This window comes from Neodiprion fabricii, chromosome 7, assembly GCF_021155785.1.
Source record: "Neodiprion fabricii isolate iyNeoFabr1 chromosome 7, iyNeoFabr1.1, whole genome shotgun sequence".
NCBI classification, from domain to species: domain Eukaryota; kingdom Metazoa; phylum Arthropoda; class Insecta; order Hymenoptera; family Diprionidae; genus Neodiprion; species Neodiprion fabricii.
The window spans coordinates 7919117-7945297 of record NC_060245.1 but is presented as its reverse complement, the minus strand read 5'-3'; the positions used below and the strand labels follow the sequence as shown (position 1 = coordinate 7945297).

Below are 26181 nucleotides of genomic sequence, written 5' to 3'. Positions count from 1 at the left end.
CTCATTTTAGAATTCTAACGGTACGAGTAACCAGATCTACGCACTTTAGAGTCTACACTTCTACACCGGTAGTAAGCCATTTTATTATAAGGGATCCTAAATAGTGTTTGAAGTTCATGGGTCACCAATTGGTCTCTGAAGGGCTAGAAGACCAATGGATCTTGGATTATATTTTGAAATCAGCGTTTCCGACTTCCGAGATATCTAGGACCAAAAAAACGTTCTAAGGCGTTTTGGGCGAGTGGTCACTTGATAGAATAGATGAAAACAATAGACAGGGGTCACTGATTTCGACTTTGAACTTGAAATTCGAAAATTCAAAATGGCGGATACAATATGGCGAACGTAAATTAGAAAAGTTATTTAATTTTGATAAAACTACATGTCACACGGTTTTTGGGGTCACTGATTATGAATCTGAACTTGAAATTCGAAAATTCATAATGGCGGATTCAATATGGTGGACAAAAAAAAACAACATGAAAAATTTTGTAAAAATTCTGTAAAACTTTTTGGTGTATATCAAGTTTGTGTAAAAATCGGCATTCGGATTTTTTGGCAGATTAGCAGAAAATCCTTTTTTCCGTGTAAAAGTACGAATTTAAACCATTTGTTTGCTTGTGCTATTTCTGCAATAAACAATTAGATTTCATATTCTTTTAGACTGAGAAATATTTCAGGTACCACGTGAAACTGAAAAAAACTCAGCAGTTGTGACCAAAACAGCAGTTTAATAAATAAGAGGCTGCAAAAAAAAAAAAAGAAGAAAAGAAAAAAGTGGGACACTGAGTATTCCAGCATGAATGAAAGTGTCAAAAACGTAAACTACAGTCTTGAAACTGGCGTTCCATTTGCATCAGCGTCTCAGAGATGGTGCTGGCAACTCCAAGAGCCACGTGTAATCCGGAGAGTGGGAGAAACGAGGCTGTTATTTTCGAAGAGACAGGGTCCTACTGTACAAGTGGACATTGATCATGGGTTATGAGCCCTGACGAAAGTCCGTGTCACAACTAACAGAAGCCGGTGCCGCTGCTGCTGCGGCTGTTACACAGGAGTGAAGTGGCGGCAGCGAGGCTTGTGATTGAGCGTATAGTGAGGGTATAAAGCGTATTAATATCAGTCCATAACCATAATACGCCATGCCGTTCGACTTATCGTGTAAATATAGAGATCACTCGAGCGGCGCGGAAGCAAGTCGTAGATCTCTGGCGTCCAATGCGGTTGCAGTCGAGCTGCTGCATCGCTCGAGGTGCGAAGACCTTAACCTAAGTATGTACACGAAAACGTGGTAAGAAGGTAATCAAATTTATCCGTGAATGTCAAAGTCGATTTTGACGTGTGCGTGGAGAAAAAAATAGTAACCAAATAATGGCGATTGACGTGCATCTAATGGATTTCGAGAAAAAAATTATGAAAAAGATGAAGAGACATGGAACGCAAAAAGTGAAATACGCAATCAATTTTGTACTCGTTAGTTTACGCGCGTTGATTTGAATCGGACAGGTAACATGCCTCAAATGTCAACAAGATTCAGCTAAGGAAATAAGATCACAACTTCGGTCGTTCGTACAGTAATCGTTGGATTTGAGGCGTTTCGAAATTATTTTGAGTACGATGTCTGACGATTAGATGTGATAAACGTTTATTGTATTTTAACAACGTGTGCATAGGAAGACTTTGTACCGGAAAAAGAAGGGAGCGGATGATCTAAAAACTACGAGTATATAGTTAGTAGCTCAAGTTTCAAACCATTCGCATACGTCTAACTATAGTGGCTAACTTTATTTCATGGAACGTAGATTACACATTGAATATGGTTCAAGTTCCAACGGTTATGGAAAGTTGTTGCGGACCAACGGTTACTAAAAAATTAAACCATTTTCATGTAAACAAATTTTGTCACTACCCTACGCACTTCATTATTGTGCTTGATGAACCGACAGGTTACTTGCCAACCGACATCGCGCAAGGGAAACTAAGAATATTAATTTAAACCTCAGATATTACCAAGGCTCTGAAAATGTAGAATATACGTATCAGTCAGTCCGAGAACACATTTACTGATTATCCGAGCGAATTTGACTGAAATCTCGACATAACCTCAAAGATTCTGACAAACAGATAGCGGAAAATGATGTCGATACCAAGGTGAGATAATTTATATGGCCACCGTACGTTTCTCAGCACCGATTCGCATTTCTCGTCGAATCTATTTCGTCATTTTCTTCCGACTACGTAGCTCAACTTTGGGAACTGTGATAGTCTGATACGCCAAACTGCGAACGACGCTCGAACTATCGCATATCGCCAGAACGGTTCTTCCGCTCGAACCGCAGCCAATAGAGAGCGCCGCTGACCCTTCTACTGTCAGTTTTAATTTTCTCCGCCAGATGGCAAGTTGTAAGCCACACCCATGCCACACTTCTTAATACTAATCAGCTTTCGATGCATCGATTTCATCAGAACTGGGCCTGAATGAAAGAGTTTTACATTCACATCTTGAGATAAGTCACCGAAGTCCAGGAACATTATAACCAAGTTGAGTGAGCATTTGAAATTGTAAAAAGTCAATAACTAATGAGAAAATGCAATAATTAAATCTCTCTCCCCCCCCCCCTTTTTTAGGAGGGGGATCCAAATCAAAAAATACTAATTGTACGAAAAAAAAAGTAATAACCAAAGTTGTACGAAATTCAATTTCTTATCAGTCTGGTTTTCATCGTTTATCCGTAAAACTCAACAGCAAATGAGATAATGCGATGACTAAATCCCCTCCCCCGGCCCCTCTTTTAGGGTCTCAATCGAGAAATATCAATCCTAAAGAAAGAATGATAATAACCAAAGTTGTAGAAAGTAAAACTTGCGTCAATTTTGGTTTCTGCCATTTTAACTGTAAAGCTGAAAGTCAAGGTACTTGACTCGAAATTCTATCGAATTTGTTGACAAAGTCTGCAGGTGAACTGCGTTGGCCATTTTTAACCGCGCAGCAATTCATAAGCGTAATTATACGGGACTCGATAATTTTCTCTACCTCCCGCGATTCCTCCTTCCGATCCATTATCGCGATCGTGCTCCTCTGCTAAATCCTCGCGATAATCACGTCTTGGATATAATTGCATCGCCGTCATTCATTTGCCTCGACGTATACCAGAGTGTTTTGTCAGGTCTGTCAAAATGTTCAATCTTTACCCGATTGTATGTCTGGACATGCAATAGAATTAAGAATATCGATATATTTAATAACGCAAAATTAAGATACCAAAAACAATTTGCATTGATCCTTGCAAAATTCCCCTTACTCTATGTATAGTTAAAATTTCTGGATTTTTCCTGATTGATAAAAACATCACGTGACATTGCCACCAAATAAGAACGTTTACTTTTGCAAAAAAGACCGAATAATGAACAATATTAACCTGACATCAATAACATGCAAAATTTTTACCAACCACAACAAAAATTTCCGGCTTTCCTGGGTATCAAACAAATTTTCTGATATTTTCCGAATTTTCTTCCACTCCAAATAACGCAATTGATCAATTCACGCCTTGGGAAAATGTAATAAACCTTTTACAAGATATCGTCAGGCAGATTCGGAATTACAAATTTCCCCTCACATTAAATCTTTAAAGTTACGCATAATGTAGATTGTAATTTCTGGATAGTGGCCAGAAAATGGTGTTTTTCGTAGGTGCAAAAGTCTGCAGCGAGATCCGAGATACTTTCATTCAAAGAAAAAAAAGAAAAAAAATATACAAACGAGAAAAAAAATACGCTTGGAAGTGTTTCAACTGTACGCTGATTGCAAAACTTTATTATAGATATAACGAATAGTCAAAAATAACTGTAGAAAAGAATTTTCGGACTCTAGCAGCTGCGATTTTATTTTCCTCACTCTGATTTAATGATGTGTTCTTACATCTTTTAGCCGATCGTGTCAGGCGTGTTAATATAACTTGTATGGCATGTGTGTATTGTACGCAAGAAAACAAATTGTTTGTCTATGCTAAACGCGTGGGAATATCCGATTAAGAGATTCTCGGATTAGCCAGATGTCCCTCGACCCCCGCCACGGATTTATATTACGTACTTAAGGGATCATCCTGGTGTAAAATTTTCAAAAAATATATATTTTTTTCTTTTTGCATTATCCGAAATTATTTATGAGATATTGTATGGATCTGGCATATCGCCGATTGATCGTAAGTAGACAATTTAAATGAAAAATCTATTTTTCTCTAAATGTGCACTGAGAGAAATTACCAAAAAAGGATCGACAATAGCGCAAAATGGTTACGCGTACCTCGTTTTTCGTAATCCCAACAATATTCAAACAGTTTTTTTTAACGATACATGTATTACTGAATTTTTCTTGTTACTATGACAAATGAAATTTTTCTCAGTGTGGTTTTTCTAAACGTTGTTCACTAGGGTGTTTCATTTGAGGGCAACTTTTTCTTTTTTTTAATTTAACCCTAATTATCTTTTAGTATGTATCGAAATGATAATCCGATTTAAAATTTTTGAAGGTCGATTTTTAAGTTTTTCTATTTAAATTGCAGAGGAAAAGTCCACATTTTTCTTCAAATAATTCCCATTCCGACGCTTCCAAAGATATCGGAATGAATCCAATGTTCACTTGTAGATTATTTAACGCTCTTCGCAAATGTTTTTAGTGGAATTGGCGTATCCTCAATATTTTGCTCTGTACAGACCGTCAAATTCAAAATTTATGGAGAATTCCTGTTTTTTCGCTTTTACCGACTTAACCCTTGACTTTATAAAGATATGTAAATGAAAAAATTGTACTAAATTCAACTCTCTAAAAAAAAGTTTCCAGCCTCAAATTCGGGAGGGATTATTATTTCGGTACACGTTGAAAGATAATTAAGGTTACAGTGAGAAAAAAAAAAGTTGCTTCCAAATAAATCTAAGGAAGAGTTTTCAAGCTATCCGTCTTAAATTTGGACTCGACATTCTCCACGCCATTATTTATCTTGCTATGAAAGTTGTTTTTTTTTCTTCTTCTCCTTTTCGAAATCTTCGTATTTTTTTCAAACTAAAAGCTGACGAAAAAATAGGCTAAACTGATTAAAAAAAAAATAAACCTCCATAACAAGATAGCAGCTTTCATACTGATTAATAATCTTTTCGAAAATTTTTTTGTTGAAGAATTTTCGAACATTTAGTAAAAAATGTAAAGAAAAAAATAATCGTTTGAAAATTTATTTTTTGTTCTTCATGAGTGCTTTAATTTGAAAAAAAAAATCAGACCGATTAGTGTATTCTAACCATCGAAAAAAAAATCGCGATAATCGCGAGTTCGATATTTCGAGTAACTCGAATCTGGGGGAATGAAAATTTATACGAAAGTTGTGTGTTTTTCCAAGTATTTGTTCATGAAATTCTTGTAGCATCCGTAACCGTCATTCCACATAATATTTGGGCATAATTTTCATTCAAGGAATTAGAAAGAATCTTAATTTACGAACAAGACTCGATGAGAAAGTTATTTCAACTTGTCGACTTGATTGAAGTGCGAATTGTGCGGAAGTTTCGTTCTGATTTGCTGCGGTACCGCGGTTATTAAAGTTGATAAGTCTGGATTAACAACTTTACCGAGTATTTTGCACCGTAAACGAGGAATGGTGGGAATAATTGGGCGAATTGGGAAGACGGCTCGACGGCATCGGGCATATTCTCTGTAATATTGATCGGCACTTGTGCACAATGCAGTTGCTATCTAATAGCGCACTACCGGCTGTTACAAAAACTGCATCGACTCGAGGAGGTCGGCTGGCAAAAAATCGACACTTTACTCGTTATGATACGAGATGATCGTACGATGATCATACGTTAAATTATTGTGCTCGCAAACTACGAAGTTTCTCCTGTAAAAAATATTGACAGAAAATACCTGCCAAGGAATTAGAGACGAAGGCTTAGACATCGATTCTTCGTTTCCAAACGCTTGAAAATATTGTTAAAATTCTAGTATAGATTTATTCAGAAAACTATATTTCCCGCAAAGTCACTGATAAAATTTTTCAATTGACATATAGATAATCAGTATCGGTGCAACTTTTTAGTAATATGTATTAAACGATGCCAAAATGATGTTGAAAAAATAAAAATTGTTGAAACGAATTTGTAGAAAAAGTAAAATTTTGATACGCCGTCAAACTAAGCATTGACATCCAAGCTTTTCTCGATAGTTCCAGTATCTTCTATTTTTATATTTTTCAAAAAGATCTTCATAGCTTATAAATATAACATTCTGATTCATACTCACTGTACAAAATGTCAATAAAACTTATCGACTTTCAGCCGATTAAAATCTTTAATATAAACTGATCGTGAGACTTGATTTCGATTTCACGGAATTTCTCAAACTTCGTAAGATTCGATAAACCTATCATTCTAAGCTTTTTAAGATTGCAAAGTATTTCAATGAATTCCGAAAACACGACCTACGATTATCTATAAGATTTGATGTAAATCGATATTATTACAAACGACTTAATATTAATACTATAAAAAACTTTACGCCTGATTATTAATACAACGGTTTGAAATATTAGAAAAATCTGAGACTAACAGGGAAAAAAAAATAAATAAATAAAAAACAATAAAACAAACAAGAGGATCGTATTGCAAACCTGCACCATAATTTATCATTTTCTTGCGTTTTTATCGTACGTCACATGCACAAGTCGCACATATATCAGGACAAATTTTTCCACTGTTAGAGCCGGGTTATCTCACCGGTTTTTTATCGCGTTAAATTTCTTCGAGATCAAGCAGGGAGATATAAATACGTCCGTATACGTTATACCTACATCGGCGTTTGCGTACCTATACACGTGTATAATGTTTGCGATGACGCGGCGTTTCTGCGCGTACAAGGTTGAACAAAGTTTTGCGAGCAGCTTCCGACGTGCGTTTAACGCCTGTTTCATACCCCAGACCCTGCACAATGTGCGAAGTGCGGGCGTAAAGACGAACGAGACGAGTTGAGTCGAAGGTAATTTGGCCTGTGCGATCGGACACTTATCGTCGACGCAGCTTCGAGCGATTAGCAATTTATCGGCGATAATACGGAGATAATCCCACACGTCGAACCGCATCGCGCGATTTGGATTGAGGAAGTTCGCGTCATGCCTGCGTTTGCCCGTTTTTCCCAGGGAGTGATAATGTCGAAGTTAATAAACGGAAAGGTGAATTGCGAAAGTAAATTTACGAAATACGATTCCAGCGAATCCCTGAGGAGTGATAATAAATCTGCGAAATATAACAGAGGTCAATATAAATTTGTTGTTTTTTTTTCTTTTCTTTTCTTTTCATTCATCGAGTTTATATGATTTAAATAAATGAATTTTGATTCGATACATCGAATAACAACCAAAATCTTCATTTACCACTTGTAAGTTTGTGGTTTACGTCTATTTTACATTGATAAATAATCACCGTTAAACGAGAATTTTGAATCTGGGTTATTGACGTGAAATTTTGATTTCCTTCTAGTAAACGATGAAAGTAAAAATAGTTTTATTAGATAAAATTTGCTTTTGTAGAAACTAGAACGATATTTTTTGCGATTTTAGGAATTATTACTTATTTTCGCGAACATTTGTTACAAATAAGAAAGAAACGTACTTCAGTTTTGCATTTAAATGACTTTTATTCAGAAATTTATTACGTACAACACGCGTATAGGCGTCACACATCTGTACGTGCGCGTAAACTTTGCGAAAGTTAGACGCGCGGAGAAATAAAATTGACAAATGTTAACCTCGCGGCAGATTATAGGGAAAAAACAGTGGCGACATTTCTGTTCGAAAATACCTCCACGTCGAAGTTCGAACCTCTCTCTATTCGAAGCTTTGTCTGTAGTCGGTAGAGCGACGGGGGCCAAGAATGGCCTGACGAGTCACGCACACCGGAAGAATCGGCGATCAGAATTTCAAATGGGATTTAGTTACAATAAAGAGTGAATTGAATTACTGAAACTTTGTTATTGACCTGCAGTTCAGAACGATAAATTGTTTAAATAATCCAAATTATGAAAATATAAATTGGGAAACATGTCTTTCGTACGCCTAGTTCGTGTATTTAACTTTTCAAAATACTTCGGTTAGGTAGGCTTATAATACCAGGTTTAGAAATTGTCTGATTTTTTGAAATTTTTTCAAAAACCAAAACTTGGTCATTTTACCCAAATTATTTTGCAATAGAAATTTCAGGCACGTGCGTATCGGTATGGCCGTTATTTCGATGCAACTAATACCCAAGTTATTGGTTAGACTAGTCGTAAAAGTCGACTTGATTCTCTCGTCTTAAAAAATTATTATTCACACGTGACCAACTTCTCTCATTATCATGACATTTCTGTGATAAAGTTTCTGATACTTCTCCGGAAGTTTCGGAATTTTCAGAATTCTGACTCTTCGGGACAATCTGATTTACAGTATAATAAAGTTTTACAGTTTACGTGCAACTGGGATAAAAAGAATTTCACGTTAATCTGTTTCAATACGACCAACTATGACCAGTCAAAACGATTTACCATCAAATTTTAAACAACAATTTCAACTTTAATTTACCGATTTGTTTCACACTAAAAAACCGAATTTGATTTCTGAAATTTTTTTTTTTTTTATTTCCTCGTTATAACCGTAAAATTCTTCGGTCAGTCTTCATAGGCATGGGATTGGTAATGTTAATATACGAAATATTGATGAAAAATTACTATAATATAAGTACTAGAATGATGTTAAAGTATACGTTGTAATTGGAAAATACAAAGTGTTTTCCTAGTTATTTAACTTTCATAATTCACTGAAATTTCACAGCAGGTTTCGTACACTTTTTGATGTATGAAATTCCCTGACTTTTCCAGGTACCCCAACCTGACGATATGATTTTTCCAGTAACCTTTCAAGAAATATTTAACGACCAACCACTGACTAATGACATTTTTTTTACATTTTAATACCTTCAATATTACCTCGTAATTTATGCATTACCGTCCGACTATCAATTTACAAACAACAGCCTGCGATTTTCCGTAAGAAAAAAACAAAAGAAGGTTTGATATCAAAGTGACACACATCGAATGTACGAAGTGGTGCGAAGAAACAAAATCTTGAATGCAATATTTTTTTTTTAAGACCGATCGTACTTTCTATAAGAACGAGTTTATTCCTTCGACAGACTCAAAATCCCAGTCTTATTTTCTAAATTCCCTGAGTATTCTCGATTTTCCAGGTTTTCCCTGTGCGTACGAACCCTGTCACAGAATCCTGAAATTTCCAAATGATTTGAATTTCTTCAAAAATAGATCGTTGCAATAACGTTACAAATTTCAACCTTGTTCATAGGCGTTCTTTGCCGTACAGTATTGAGACAGCTTTAGCTGCAATAGTTCATTGCCCGTAGCAGATTTGAACCAAATCCATTTATCCAAATGTGCTACTTTTCACCACCCCAAGCGTTGGTTGGAAGTCACTCGCGAACCCGGCGTATCACATTTTATTTATTACACAGCCGCCTGCTTTCGTTCCACGTGACTCTACAAATTATTCAATCACCCAGTTTGATGTATGTACGAGTATATAAATTAATTTACTACATATCGCTATGATAATTCGATTCCACTGGTTACCCTTTTTTTTTTTAATCATTTTTTGTGGTTAGTTGCCCTTTATAGATCCTAGATTCAAACACAAATTTTTATAGTAAAAATCCGCAGACCTGCGTGAATTTTTGGAACTGTTAAAAAAATTACGTCTCGGTTTTGGTAAACATTGAATTGTTCCTATCGAAAGTATGCTAAAAAAAAAAAAAAAAAAAAATCTGAATTCAAGAACTTAAAATTCATTGTGAGTTTTCTAGTCGAGTAGTAGAATTTGGGTTACCTTTAGTACTATTATTTTCCTACTTATAACTAGAAAATTGCAGCCCGTTCAACATTGAAGTAAAATCAATTATTAAACGTGTACCTGACTTTTATTTCTATAATATTATATGTTCGTGCGATATAAATTAATTACACCGGTCAAGGTGTTGAATTTTGATTTCTTCCACCCAACTAATTAAAGAAAAAATAGTTTTATTCAATATAGTTTGCTGTTGTAGAAACAAGAACGATATTTCAGATTTCAAGAAAATTTACCTTTTTTCTCAAACATTTATTGTAAATAACAATTAAACAAACTTTATTTTCGTACTGAAATCACTTTTATTAAAAAACAATAACACCAGTCGTCACGGACCTTGCGCCTGAGATTATTACAGATTTCGTGATACTGAACATAGGAAAATTATTATTTGTCGGGAAAGTTTGTTTTTGCAGTCGGGACAATGATACTTCAAAATTTAATGAAATCCATAATTTTTGTCAGCCGCGTATAAAAATCATAGATTTTCTAAATTCTTGAAACATAATATATATCGTTGTAATTAAAATTAGTGAATGGAATACACAAAAATATTTATTTCGGTTTTTGATTAGCTGAATAATTGAAAGCATTGATTTTCTTCAATCTTGAAACAACACTCTGCCGGCTGAAAAATCAAACTTTTTTCGAAAAACCGTCATTTTCAACTGTTTATAATATTCACTCAACGTATAACAATCGCGTACAAAAATCTCTGTAAACTTGTGCTAGCGAAATTATTAGATCGTTATTGTCTCTGCCAGGACTACAAAAGCAGAGTTTAAGGTGAATGTATATGATTTTGCCATTGTTTTTATGCGTGTCAAATAAAAAATAATACCTAATTGAACTCGGGCACAAAAATAAAAAACAAAAAAAAAATCTCGACCGGTGTTATCAACTGATTGATCGGTTCATTTTTCTAACTTCATTCCTGGATACAATTAACGACGATCATTCTATCGAGGCTCCCGGGGCCCCGAAGCAAATGTCGACGGCCTTGTGCGCGATCTCGCAACAGACGGAGAGATCTCGTTAAAACTTTCGCCAATGACTGACTGACTTGCTGCTGAGGTAGAGGAGCACAGCTCTGGCGGAAAGAGACGGATGCTGCGAGCGAAGGGAGCAAAGTTCGAACAACGACGGGAAAAAACTCGGTACATGTAGCGCGCATTTTTGCATTTGAACAATACGAGCTTGATTCCGTTACTGCAAAGATGCTCATCTCAGAAAAACCGTTTCATAGACGCGTTTTGTGGAAGTACATAAAGTTTCGTCGCAAAAATCGAAGACAAACGAATAATTGCGTTAGGAGTCGAAGTCAAACAAAAATTTGACTCACAGTTAATGAAACATGCACTGCGTGCCGAATTCTATTATGAAAATAATGAAGCTATATTTAATAATATGAAAACACGGTATATATAGTATATTACTTATTTAATCTATAAAATAGTTTGTTAAAGTGGCAATAAATTGTACCGAATATATATCATTTCCGAGTGGGTTATTATGACAATTATAACAGAAATTACAGTCTCCAAACAGTTCTCGTTTCAATTTAGTTGCTTCATATTTGTTCATCGTTGAATAAAATTGCGGGAAAATGTTTGAAAACTGTTCTTTTAATTGCTTACGACATTTTACTCCGAAACTTCGAAGGTTGAAACTTAATTTGAATAATTTCACTCTCTCTCAATGATCGATCAACAACTTTTATGTCATTCATTGAACAGACGAATAGACCCACAATCGATTCCGCAACAACGCTTTTGCTTCAATCAAAGTAAAACGGCTGGTTCTTATACCCTTTGGCAAATCAGTTATCTGGATAGGTGTAATCTCGATACAAGAATATGAAGATCGTATGCTCCCCTCAACGTTTTATAAACATGTATGAAACTTTATAACATTATGGCATAACCCCCGGGCAAAAATATACAGGTATTAAATTTCGATATGGCTAAACGGTCAACGCGCATCGAATGGGTGAGGCACTCGTGGGAAATACAAGAAACTCCGATTTCTATATCATATCGTCACTGCGCTGCAGATACCGCTGATAACCATTATACGGTTAACCGTTTGGCCCCGCCTCACCAAGAAATTTAAATATTCTTCCCAAGTCGGGGCAAAGGTGAATCAAGAATTTTTTGACATCACCAGTATAAGTGTTCAAAACAAACCCCGAATTGGCCCTAAGCAATATTTCATTATAGTTACCCCTCGAAAATAGACGCTCCGGTTGTAGTTTGATAACTTAATATCGAACAAGAATCCATCGTTACAAGTAAATTCCCTAAAAACGATCAAGAATCCATCGTTACAAGTAAATTCCCTAGAATTATTCGATATACGTTATAGAATATGAGGGCCTCATTTTTCGTTGAAATAATAATAAGAGAATACGGATTCATGTTTCTCGAAACTTCAAGGCCTACACAACAAGTGCTATCAATCTAAGCTATTGATGCCTGTACCAAATATCGCGAATAAAAAGTTTAAAATGCAGTTGTCATGACGTTCTAAACTGGCATGGTCGTTCGTATTAAGTAAGAAATGTCTATTTTAGCTTTAAACCTATTTGTAACTCTCTGACGAATACATTTTTCAAATTGTACTCATGTGATGAAAATAGAACTTGTTTCCCATGATACCTGGGTCTGGTGCTCCATATGGAACACAATACGTTACATGATTCGATAACAATTTATTGTATGGCCAAACGGAAAGGAATTGCTGTTGTAAATTATTTATCCTTCTGTCGATGATAAAGATTCCCGTTATCTCTAATTGTAAGTTGATCTTATCGTGGCGCGAATTCACGAGCCGTTTTATTTTATTTTTGTTCTATCCTCGCGAGGCGATCAATGCTGGGTAAGTTTATTTCTGCAGCTCGTAAGTAGTAATTTAGGTAGAACCGGTGGCGTAATTCAGAGGCAAAAAAATATTACTTGCATTGAGTAAAATTCTCTAACAATTTTGTGACCAGACTCTGTAATCAACGAACACAGTCAGCAATTCAATTGACGCGGTACTTGAATTATTTCGAACCAGCATTTTCGATCGCACGCGTACGATCGGCTGCAATGACATTTTTCGTCGCAGGTGAAATATGTAACAGAATTTTTCATCGATAAAAAGATGTAAATTAGATCAAAACAACATCCCTCGATATTGCAAAGAACTTTAATAGCAAATTTAAACTAATGGTAACAAAATCGTTTATTATCTTTTTAATGCTAACTTGTCTACAGTTTTGCCAAACCGTATAATATATCATTTCGTTTGTCCGCTGAATTTGCTACAGATTATTTAACAGAGTTGATTTGTTTTCAAATGCTCGGTTCGCCAAAACAATATGCCGTGTTTCAGTGTGACGGGTCACTGTCGATAAACGTATGCTTTACTGAAAAAACTATTACTCTTGTCGAAAATCCGTTCCTACCGTTGTGTGAATATATAGTGGAAGAATAAACTTGGTTATTATTCACGAATGTTGGACATACGGTCCGCCCATTCAGTTGAAAACCCCGTCCAGAAACGTGGCCTCATCGAAGCTGTCAAAGTGTGGATTTGATGAAATGAAATTGAGGACCCTCGCACCTTATACCTTGGCTAATGACTAGCAAACAGCACTAAACATATCCAAACATGAATACAGATTATGTCTAACTCGTGTCTAGCCTCTTCATCCGACGAACACAATTGTAAAAGATTACTTCAGATGCGTTCTACTCCTTTACTTATAATTCAAATGAATAGTAATATTATGAATATTTTCGATCGATAGATAAGTGTTTTCATGGGTATTTGAAACCTGAGCGTGGAACGCAGCCAATCAATATGCTCAGGTTTCGTTTTTTTTTTCGAAAAAAAAATACAGTAATTTTCGATCATAATTTTCAGATCTACATGTATCTGATTATTTGATGAGATTTAAGTTACTAACGTTAACGCAGCGGAACACTGGTAAAATAATCATTATTTTACAATTTTAGGAGTAGGTACATTTTGCTTCGTTAGAATTCTATGAATTCCTGACAATCTTATGCATAAACACGGATCTTTAGTAAAATATTATTAACTTCAACATGCTGATACATTTGACATGATGATCGTTGAACCGTTTCCAGTAATCGATCAATGGGAATTTTGAACGCGCTATTCCTTCCGATAATTTGAACCGAAGCGTGTAACTCCGCGTTGAAATGTTTCGTTTATGTTCCGTAATTCTTACAAGAAACAATTAAAAAAACTCTACAAGGAAAACGCATCCACGAGCATTATTGCGCACAGGCGAGTAATTGGAGAAAAAGATAAGTCCTATAAACGGATCGTCACGTGAGCGAGTAAACTGAGGATCGTTGAGTGGGGAGCGGCGGCGCGGCGGTTGAATTTACGATCGAAGAGCGTGGCGTCGCCACGCGTTCACCACGCCACAACACATACCGAGGCTCTCGGCTTACGCTAGGATGCTCGGCGAGGTAAGGTGAGGCTGGGTCGTTGCTCGCGTCACGTGGTCGGCCACGGGGTCCGAACGAGGTTAATCGGAACCCGAGCGCCGTTGCAACAATAGATTCACGCGGGGTTAGAAAAAGGAGGAGGTTTAACAGCGGTCCGATTCGCTGGCTACACCTGAGATACAGATCCCAGATGATAAATATTGGGCGTTAATTGGGGAGTCTTAGGCTACGTTCACGCGCTTCGTTCGAAATTCGAAATTCCGCGGTGCCTTGCGACTCTACGTTTCTAGCCGCCGCGCTCGCGGCGCGATCCGGTGTTTTCTGGCACAGCGTGGTATCGTCAATTGGAGACAAGATACTCGGAGGCTACACGAGCCTCGCTACCAGTTCACGAGCTCAGCCTGAGATAGGCGCTGTTCCGTCTAAAACACGGCAGGAATTACAGTCGACGACCGTCCGGATCGAGCCAGTGCGCTGCGTCGAAAAGCTCGTGGTGTATGATAATCGTGCGGTACTCACCAATTAGCGGAAAGATACTGGGCTGGTCGAGGAGTGATTTGAGGCTGTTTTCGACGAGGGTAGGAGAGGTACGGTCCTTGTCGCTCATTTCACCCACTGCGCCGAGCTCAGTATGTCCCGAAGCACAATAAACGGATTGAAAAAAAAAAAAAAAATAACCAACTCCGTTGATAACTTGTTTTACGTTTTTGTTTTATTAATTAACTTTTTTTTTCCATATACCGAGATATGTCACGTGTACATACGTGGTTGAATTTTCTACCGTCGTCTGTTAGGTTGTTTGTATTATATTTTTTACTATTATTATTATTATCATCAATCCTCTCGTTCTCTCCGGGATTAACGAACCTGCGCCAGGAGAGGAGAGACACACCGAACCTCACTATTGCTTAAGTCACCCACAGCCCACTGTAGCACATTAAAATAACACTGGCCGTTCGCTGCTCTTGAAAATCAATCTAAAAGTGGCTCGGCTGGTGGCGCGATCTTGGGGCCGGCTCGTGGACCGACTCGCGATCGAGTGACCGAGGATCTCTGCGTACACGTACAACGCGTATTCTTCGGTCACCGATAACACCGCAATCACCTCCCGTCTCCCACTATTAAACCCAGCGACTGCTGCCTTATCGAACACCGTTGCGACATTAGCGCCGCCCGTACAATTGCGGAAAGCGGACCAAGCACGTAGAAATACGCCGAACTGCAGACAACTTGACGTACACCGATGCTCGACTGGCTGCCGACAGTAGGGAGAATAGAACGCGTTTTATTCCAAATTTTGAACCTTTTAATTTATCTGTCCGAAAAGTGGTGAAAATTAAGCATGATTTCATGATACCTAATGAATCGTGTCACTGCACACACATTTGAAAATTGAACGATTTAGGTACTTTTCGTTCGCTTCTGATAGATAGCGAGGCTCAAAAACAAACTCGGACGCCTGATTTGCTGATGAAGTGAATACCATGAACCAATACAGAAAGTAATTCTTCCTTGAATATTTTTTGCTATAACAATATCATTTTCAACTTTTATGCAGTGTTGGCACAGTAGCTTCAAGGGGATTTGTCATCTGCCCTGCTCATAACTTTAAACTGGTGTTTGAACAGCTGAGTATCAAGGGCAGGAACACCTTTATTCAGAAATCCATTTGCATCCACTTGTAAATACATACATACATATATACATGAGCAGTCACTACTAGTACGAAAATGAAGCTTTTATTTGGTTTAAGTCGGTAACTACCTCAGCTATTATTTGTGTGGAAGTAAAGTATGCAAGGCTTAAAAATAAATATTATTTCAACTCAATTTATCGACCCTGAGTTTCGAATATTTTTCAGACAACTGGTTTAATGTACATAAGCTACCAACGTACGTTAGCTGATACAATAAAGACGTTCAGTTACTTTTATTTGGGTGAAATACTACTTGTATGTATAAATAATTTGAATGAATTATAAATCATCGAAAGTTAGCAAATAAATTAGTCTCATTTTCCACATAACTACCAAGAGTTAGCGAAAGATTTCATTTCAGAACTGTTCACTCTCAACGAAGCTCATTTGGCTATCGATCTCAAGTTCATATTCTTATTATGATGTTACAATGCTCGATTTTTTGACTTTTATAATTTTGCTTGCTTGGTAATTTTTACGTACCTTAGACCCCAACCTGTGTTTCTCGAATGGCCTTGAATAGTCCCAATATATCACGCATTGAAGGAAAAAATCGAATGGAAGTTAATCATACGCAGTGAAATAAAACACGAGTTTCACAAAATCATTTTATTGTACAATTCAGCCTAACTTGAACGCATTGAGCAATGCGTATCGTAATAAACAGTTTACACTTGTATTAATCACTCTTACATGCTACAAATAAAGATTCAACTGGTACTCGAAATGCGTTCTTAGATACATCGCAGAGAATTACTGCAATTGAAAAATTTTCTTCCCTTCTCCTTTTTCTCATTGTTAGTTAGATACTTTCAGTTCCACCTTCTCTATTTTTTCGCCTGGTACTGTTTAAATTATCAATTTGGTTCGTAAGCTTGGTGAGGAAATGCGTTTTCACTCAAATATGCTTCAGTACTGACAAAGGGAAACCTAAATTACATACGACGAACACAGCACCAGGATTTTTGTGCATTATCTAATTGCAAAAACGTGGCGATGTTTTTAGCTGTCTGAGCTTTCGCCAGGTCAAATCGAAAAAGAAAATACAACCTTGTAACTCACACGTAAGTGTTTTTCCTGGTACTTGTTAGTGTCAATTTATTAATCATCATTTCGCATCTAACACCGTCGACTATACATCTATATGTACTTACCACCTTGTACTCATTGCTTTGAAATTACAGTATTTTTCGATAGTAATCCAATATAATTGTATGTGTTTACTGATTAATCGTTAACATAACCAGATGTACAATTACTTAATAAGTAAAATTATTCTCTAGAGAATATGCGTTACGGTCGCGTAACGGTAGAGAATCGAGGTTAACTGTATATAGATCATGTGTGACTGAAACTTTCGTGATTTAATTGATCTCACAAAAATTCGTGCTTTTGCGCTTTTTTCATTTTTGGACATTCCAGTTCAAATTGTACAATAATCAGTTAAAACGCGTTGTGTACATATATAAGTGTCAAAATATTAAAAACGTACAACATACGTAATTTTTTTAATAATGTTATAATAAGAGCGCAACCTTCTTCTTTTCTTGTTGCATTATTGAATTTTTTTAGAATATACCTAAGATTTTACTGTTTACAAAACACACTTACGGATCACAATATGCATATAATTATGGCCAAAGCTAATGGACTTGTGTATTCTGAAGATTAAAACATGAGATGACAAAAAAAAAAAAAACAATAGATAAAAACATCAAATACATAGGTAAATATAATTCGCCGCAATCGATATCTGTACATAGGATACGATCTGTCGCATCCAGAAGCGAGATTGAAATTATGTACGAAACGAAAGTTCGTCATTTAGGATCGATGCTCGGAGAGTCTTGCATACAAATTGAACTAACGGTATTACGATACGGCTTATAGTTAATTATTACACGTAGAACATTTCAATTCAGTCAGCTTTCATCATGTAGATTGGTGTGGCAGAACAATGTTTTTGCCTTATCAAATTATGTTTCTCACGATCAATCGAAACAAAAAATTAAATGAGAATGCATTGAAGTTTTGGTAAAAAAGAATTTTCGGTTCCTTCTTATGCAACCAACAAATACTTTCGAATAACATTGTCTAGAATCTTTTCTATATATTTTGTTGAAAATAAAAATTTCTCTGCTGACGAAAACAAGATTGCAAAAAATTTGTATGTCATCTGACGAATCGTTCAACTCGAGTCTTCACAGAACTCTGTGTGACAAGAGTTTATCGTACTGCTGGTGAAACGATTATCTGTAATATGTTTCATTAAGTCAAAAACGTCGTTCACGTATCTGATATGACCAATTTCACCATATCAATGATATAAAAAAAAAAAAATAATGAAAGTAAAAACAAAAAAGAAATCAAAATCGGGAGATAAAATTGAACTAAATTCATATTTGCCAAGTGTTAATACCTGAAAGCTGAAGCTACAGTACCTTCGAAGTATCTGTGACTTCGAGAAAAGAAACAAAAGATAAGAATGACTGGGCAAATAGAATAAAACAAAATAAAAATATGCAATGAAAATCATAAAATTCTCCCTACACCGCGTGCTCGTGGGCACGAGGATCATACGACGAGTAAAATAAAATGCATAACACAATACACAAATATATATAATATATATAGGAAAGATTTGTACACTATTGACTTGTTTGCGGTGCTTAAATGCGTCTAATCGAAATCCGGCCCCACCGAGCGAATTTCGATCAATAAATTTTCACATCTTCCGATGGACGTAAATCGAACCTTGCGGTTAAACCCAGAGCACCTTGAGCGCCTCGCTGCCGGTCTTGGCGGCAGTGAAACTGGCGTTGTAGCGGCCGTTGAAGAGGGCCTGCATCTCGGCAGGAGTTGAGCTCCACCGTCGATGCCTGACCTTGACGGGGACGTCAGGGAGGCCGACTTCGGTGTGATATCCCTTGACGAGTGATGGGGCGGGAGGGAGGCCGACATCCTGAAAAGAGCTCATAGATGAGAATCCGCTTTCGTCCTCGGCGCTGCTGACACTGGCGGTACAGGGCTTGGTCTTAAGCCCAACTTCGGTGGGCTTTTTCGGCCTGCGGTTCGGTGTGGAGGAGGATTTGACGACGAATTCGCGCTCCAGGGCGCCTGCAAGCAGCGAACGCGGACCCCCGTCCTCCTCCTCGGTCGTCTCGGTTGTCTTGCTGCTCGCCGAGTGCAGCGAGGCCGCGTCTAGTGAACGCCTTGCGCCTGGCAGCAGGCAACCCGCAGTGCCGGGTTCCGCGCGCCGCGAGAATGCCGCGTCATTGTCGCATCGTGAGTTCGCGCGGTCGCTGCTCGACAACAACGAGTCGCAAAGTGGCGTGGAGTTGGTAAAGCTCTGCAGAGGCAGCGGCCCGTCGATGTTACAGGGCGAGGGCGCACGCCGGTTGTCCACCTCGCTCACTCGGACCAAATCTGGCTCTCGCGTTGCAAGAAGCGACTGGGCTGTTCTCATCAGCCTAAAAGCCTCCTGGGACAGCCGCTCCGGCGGTACTTCGTCCGGGTTGTTCTCCGATGATGTTGGCCGTCGTCTGTAGACGACACCCTCGTGGGGCTGGACCTCCGGCCGCGGCTGCTGCAATCCTGGTGGTGGCGTCTCGGTGCGACGCAGGACGGACCAAATGCTCGTCGAGTCCCGGTTCGTGCCACTCGTCGGCGATATTTGGGTTACTGATTTCGCACGTGCGAAACTCGCGCAGGACGCTGAAGACTGATGGGAACCTCTGTTCACCGAGGACTCGTCCACACCGTGCACGCTTCTGCTGCGCGGCACCCGCGACGCTTTTCCGTTCTTCGGGTTTGACTTCTCGTGCAGGATGTCAAGGCTCTTGTGCGCTCGCTCCAGGAACCGCACCACTTGCGCCATCAGCGCTCGGTACATTTCCCTGTTTGCTTCTGTCTGTAGAATAGAGATAAACCTTGTGTTAGTTGATTTATTCATAGAATGTCGGGGTTCAATGGTCGCTTAAAATTTACAAGCATGCAAATTAATTCAATTGAACTATACGGTGATAATGACGAATTGTCTCAACGATAACAGTTATAATTTAAACTATATGTCTACATTAGTATATAATACAAACAGTATCACTGAAGAAAAAGAAACTTTCACATCTCCGTTTTACCCTCGGTTTTACCCTACTCTTACCTCTTTTCTACTGTGACAGAATGTCGACGATAATACGACGAAGTATGAAAAAAAATCTATGAGAGTATGGCAATTTATTTGAGAGTCTGCCAATAAGCAGAAATAATTATTCCTCCTATTTTCTTGTCCTTTCTTTTTTCTCAATTGAACCTGCGAGTGGAGTGAAGCAAGACTAGTCAATACTTCCAAAGCTACACGCTACACATTTTCCACTTGACCATTTGGATGATTTGGTAACTGATTTTGTGATAGCTAATTTCAATATGACAATCTCGGGAACGATTATGGACTGTTAATTAAGAGCTTTATTAGTTAGGTATGAAAACATGTGGCAGTCTATTTGTCACAGAAATCTGGTGGTGACATTTTTTGCCCTGTGTTGATCTTCTAACTTTCGGCAAACCTCGAACACTGAATCCTACGACGCTGTTAGTATGCACCGAGACCAACAAACGCTCTGAATAGTATTTCTTGAGACTTCACGAATATTTTCACAAAATTCACAAGGCCAGCAACACAAAGGCCGCAGGTTCAATTGCTCACAATGATTTCGATGAAAAAAAGTGTCAGATCGTGAAGTTTAGCACAAACCTGTTTCAACTGCCATTGAAGTGTGTCAATTTGCGTTTGCAGAAGAACGTTGTCTATGACTCGCGACTGAGGCGTTCGTCCAACCGCCAGATTATTCTGCAGTCTGCGATTTTCTTCTGCCAAATTCTGGTACTCCTGAAATCAGGAAATCACGAATTGTTTTACTTCGTTGAACCAAACAACTCTAGTTCTTGAAATAACTATTTAACCTATTCATGTGTAATACGATCAGAAAGCTAAAGAACATACGTCAGGACACCAGATCTACACGAGTGCAGATCAAGCCACACACGGAACGTATCGTTATAAAGGAACAGTACATAAGTGGGGAGAAATTAAGACCTCACGAAATATACTATTTTCAGTGTATTCGCATACCGTATTAGGATAAACGGAAATAATTATGAACTTCTCGTAAGATGATATTGTTGAATTAACGACTATCGTCATATTTCGTTTAATCTCGCTGGCAAATTTTCGTATTCTGGCTTATTTTCATCGGTAATTCGCACCTTCCAATTTCACGCAGCTCATCCGTATTTTCTACCTCGTTTCCTAGCGCACTTACGTCAGTGGCTCCTTTTTGAGCACAGTGCTCTACCGCCCGTAGCGTGTAATTGTACGTAATACGCACAGAGTAAAGATTGTTGAATTTAACAAATACCGTACAGTTGGTAAAATTAATTACGCGCTTCAAATGCTTCTGAATTAAATCAAACAAACGTCGTTCTACTCCGCAACATAATTACGGTTACTGAAGTGATCTACAGTGATCTGAGTTGTACCGTAATTTTATGAGAATCAAAAAGATAAAATGTTGGGACTAAATCAATTTTCTAGATAAATCTTTTTTCTGAATGTGAATAATCGTAATTTGGGTAAATGAAATTTCGGTATGTCGTTAACAATAATTTATATTTACTTCAGACCCGAAAATGAATTAAGGGGTAATATGAGAATGACATTGTAAAGCTACAGTTGAAATTTCAAGTTGATTGGTTGAAAATTGAAAGCGTTAGTTGGTCACCCGTCTTTAAAAACATCATTTCATTTCGTCAGCCACTCCATCGCCATTTTCTTTTAAAATAATTAAAAAGAAGAAAATTCTTGTCCTTCAAGACTTATGTTAACATGTATGAAAAACAGAATTATAAAATATTAATTCATTTTTCTTATATAAATTGGAGAAAATGAACCTCGATTTCGTGTAAACAAGGTAGTATTACTCCTTTTAAAACGCATGACTGTTGTTTGTTCCTCATGAACAGTTTTTCGTTCTACTTTTTATACACATCCTCTCCAAGTCCTGCAGGATGGCCTCGTCAAATTTTAATTCCTGAATCACCCCGGACCCACTGAGAGCTCGTATTACGTCTTATGTACATTTAGGTATAGGTATACGAACATCATCTGCACCTGGCGTTTCCTACTACAATGCAATGGTGGGAAAGAACAATAATCGCGTTGCGTTGCGTTGCAACAGTTCCGGCGTTAATCATCCGCATGTACGCAGCGATTTTCAATGAGATCGTAAGTAGGTGGATAGATTCCCAACCATAATAAACTGTACTGTCAATTAGGAGAGCCGAAGAGTTTTCTTGGCCCCTTTCCATTGAAATATAATTCTATTGATCCATGTAGCACAGGCCAAGGTAGAGTACTTGTGCCTATCAATGATTTCTCACCGCCAACTTGTCCAGCATAATGGATTTTTATGAATAATGCGAGTCAGATTTCGCATCAAAATACATAATTTTGTACTACATTATTAGTAGCGCAGAGTACGAAGGATCGAGATATTTGGCACCGTCCTTCGTTTGAAAATTATTTCACATGTATTTTTTAACTAATATTTTAAAGGGAGTACACAGGAGTATTCCCTCCCTTTCAAGTTATACTCGCATTTTCCTCTATTTGCTTTATTCACTTCCAAGCTTTCTTTTTTTCACAGTTTATTTTACCACAGTTGCAAATAGCAATGTTCACCAGCAGCATCTTTAATACCTCTAGAAGATATAAGGTTCGAGCGTTTGTACGCAGGTCGGCACTTTGATACGTAGGAGAATTTTTCATCATTCCGCAAATACGCAGGTATAGATGTATAATGGAGGTGGGTAAATGCATGTAATGTACGAGCGCTGCTGCAGGGCGGATGAACGAGGTTTCGCATGGGCGCTCGACTCGAACCGGGAACCGACTGTCCGTCCATCTGAGAGTCCATCGCAATGACGTCATGTGGATACGGTTCTCAGCTTATGTCGTTGATAATTTCACCAGAATGTCTAAAATTTTCAAACTTTCGTCGATGTAAAAGAGAAAATCTAACGCAAAAATATGCCACAGTTTCATTTTTATAGCGCGCTTTCTCACCGCTAATTGATTCAAGTAAACGTACGTTAAGCTTTGTGCAGTGAAAAAGAAGATTTGATATAAAGTTTGAACACGTCAGATTTTTTGTTTTTGGAATATTAAAACTTTCAAGAACCTAGTTGTTGTTCAATAAGGATGTAGCTGAGTGACCCGGTGGTCACTGAAAGCTCATCATATTGTTGGTACCAAACAATAATCGATACCATCTCTGACAGTGAACATCAAATTCTCTTTTCTGCAGTTTTCGTCTTTAAATCTTAGAAAAGTTGTAAACTAAAATTTATGAAACACTTTCGTGCCTTCCAGTATTGTTTGCTAGATTGACTAAACTGAACTATCTTCAAAACGAATCTTGTTGAAAAAATGGGAATGATTTACTAATGAAAAGCAAAAGGATACCGATATGAGTGTGATACTCGTCGTAAAAAAATATTCTTAACTACATGGTTGACAATATACCGTGTCAATCGTAATCAGTAATTGTTTCACATCCGTTACCGTTTTCAATGTCTCCACTATTCAGACTTGTTTAATCTTGGAACGTTGGTCGTGTCGAAAAACGGAAATATTAGCTGTAATAACGCACGACTGGAATATTTCAGCGGATAACTAGATCGTTGGATTTTTGAAGCAACAATTTCATCACACGGCAGTCCTACAGCCGATGAACGGATATAATGCCAGATTCCGCTACCTCACACACACGCACACAATACAAAAACAGCGGCACAGGCATGCGCGAAGCATGTAACAGTTAGCGAATGAATGAGAAAAGTGAAAAAAAGAAGGCACGGTGTACCGTATCCTGTACCCAGTTTTGACTAGGCCGCTATAACTTAGGTGCTTCACCTCCCGAAGGGAAGAGAAATTGCTGAACCGTATCTTCCGGCCCAACCGGCCGGGCTTCAGTCGAAATCACCTGAACCGGTAATGAAAAAAAGAGGTTAGAGCCATGTGCACACAGGGTCTTGTCTCTCGGCTAGAGATTCATCATTTCCATCTATGTTGCTAACCGCGAGTCAAAAAAAGGCATCTTCGAAATTCACAACCATATCTACAGCAGAGAATTATTTAAGGAATAGAGAGAAGTCGGGAATCCAATTGGAGTTAGGTGGAAAAATGGTCCTTCTGTGTTAGAAGCAGCACAGTGTGAATCCAGGTGTTTCCAGCATAGTCTTGGAAGTACGAATAACGGTTGACAAAACCATTTTTTCACTCTGGGCATTTTCGTATCCGCATTCTCCAAGCTTAGAGAATTAATCCAATTGTCAAAGAGCGCATAAAACCGGATGGTCAATACACCTGGTGGATAGAAACGGCCACATTTTACCACCGTTGAGACACGAGCCGTCTGGGCCAGGCAGGAGATAAGAGATTGTTGAAACAGGTTGGTAACGAATAGCAGCTCGTTGCTAGATTAATTGCACCCGTCGGCGTTAGTCCTTCCAGTCTCCTCGACGTTGTCCGTGGGCTGACTTATAGGTTTTACCTTGCAGCCCATAGACCAGCTGACTTGAAGAGCGAACGTGCGTGGTATTGGAAACTGTTACACTTTGGAATTTTTCAATGACGATAAAAGTATGACTTTTCTCGCGTCGCCTTGATATGACATGCAACTTTGGTGTTATAAGCAATGGCACCAATTTTCAAGAATATCAATCCATATTGATAGGAGGTTACACTTGTTTCGGGAAGATTGGAAACTTTCATCTACTACAGAAGTGTTAGCTCGAAGTGCTCAATACGCAATGGAACAGATGAATTCTGTTGTGCAAATACTGACCACATACGTTCTGGAAGAATACAAAAATCATCCAACCACCGAGACTGTTAGAAAACCATCAACATGGTACAGACATATTTCTGAATTGAAAAAACGAAGGAAAATCGTTCGTTTTTAAATAACATCCAGTACTGGTACTCCGAACTTCACGATATGATCAATACAGCGTGACGTACAGTTACTTTTGCTGAGACTTCGTCACCTGACACGCGACATTGGGATCAGATATGTGATGACGGGAAGACAGTAGGCCTGACGAAAGCCAAACAAACCACTGCGATCGCAGTCACGTACCAAGCATGGCACTAAAATTCCAGCGTAACCCATGGCATCCTATACGCATTGTACCCACCAACGCCCACCCATCAGGATAACAATAGTCGAGAACGGGGATTCAGCCGGTGTGACTGATTCGTTCACTAGCTCGCAGGAGCGGTGCAGTCCTCGAGGAATGTCATCTGTTACCGAGGATAAAAAGATCGAAAGAAGAAGTTATCTGGGCCAGATTCTGCTGTAGTATAAAAGGACAAGTTTACAGCAATGTCCGCAAGAAAGTTACACTCTTTGCATCTATTACTCGATTAGCTGTTGCTTCACCTAGGTGCGCAAGAAAATGAGAAAGGTTCGATGTTTTAAAGCGATTGGGAGAGAAACTGCCGATCAGTGACGAATTAACTGCTAGTCCTGAATTGGGAACAATTTTTAACGAATCGATTTGTATACAACTTTAGTACTCTACCATTGTTCCGTGGATCGAAAATTGAGACGACACTATTATTGGAACGCAATACATTGTAAGTAATTGCCTTTAAGAGTCTAACTTCTAGCTGCGTTTGTGCATATTGTGTTTTCGAATGATTGAATTAGTCGCATGGAATCAGAGTGAATGAGGGAATCTTTTTGATCTACACTCAATCTCTCAAGCCAATTCCTTATTGGCTTCCAATTAAATGGTTTGCTGAGATAACGGGACTGCCAAAATTTTTTCCATTCTTTCAGTTTGGCTCATCGAGACGAACTCAATCTTGTTTCCGACACTTACCGATTGTATTACAACCAGTAAAGTGACGTTGCTTAATGTATTGCACGAATGTGTACGATCTATATTTGATGGATCAGGTATTGCCTGCTCTCTGGAATCAACGGATCAAGGATATCGTCGATGAAATGTTTGTTTC

At 38.1% G+C, this 26181-nt stretch overlaps 2 protein-coding genes across 4 annotated transcripts in view; both read right to left on the bottom strand.

Annotated features, from left to right (window-relative positions):
* The window catches only part of LOC124187153 (thyrotroph embryonic factor), a 219627-nt gene extending 204138 nt beyond the window's left edge, over nt 1-15489 (bottom strand). Inside the window, exon 1 of one of the 2 annotated variants that reach the window (XM_046579460.1) lies at nt 14924-15489. In XM_046579460.1, coding sequence (XP_046435416.1) covers nt 14924-15011 — 88 coding nt within the window. In that variant the 5' untranslated portion in view covers nt 15012-15489. The remainder of the gene's footprint in view (nt 1-14923) is intronic. The other variant, XM_046579461.1, reaches the window with a different exon arrangement.
* Nucleotides 15490-16694: 1205 nt separating this feature from the next.
* Nucleotides 16695-26181, bottom strand: part of LOC124186411 — a 59278-nt gene continuing 49791 nt past the window's right edge. For both annotated transcript variants that reach the window (XM_046578114.1, XM_046578116.1), the window contains 2 exons: nt 20851-20985; nt 16695-20010 (listed from right to left, as the gene is read on the bottom strand). In XM_046578114.1, the coding sequence (XP_046434070.1) occupies nt 18862-20010; nt 20851-20985 (1284 nt within the window). In that variant the 3' untranslated portion in view covers nt 16695-18861. The remainder of the gene's footprint in view (nt 20011-20850; nt 20986-26181) is intronic.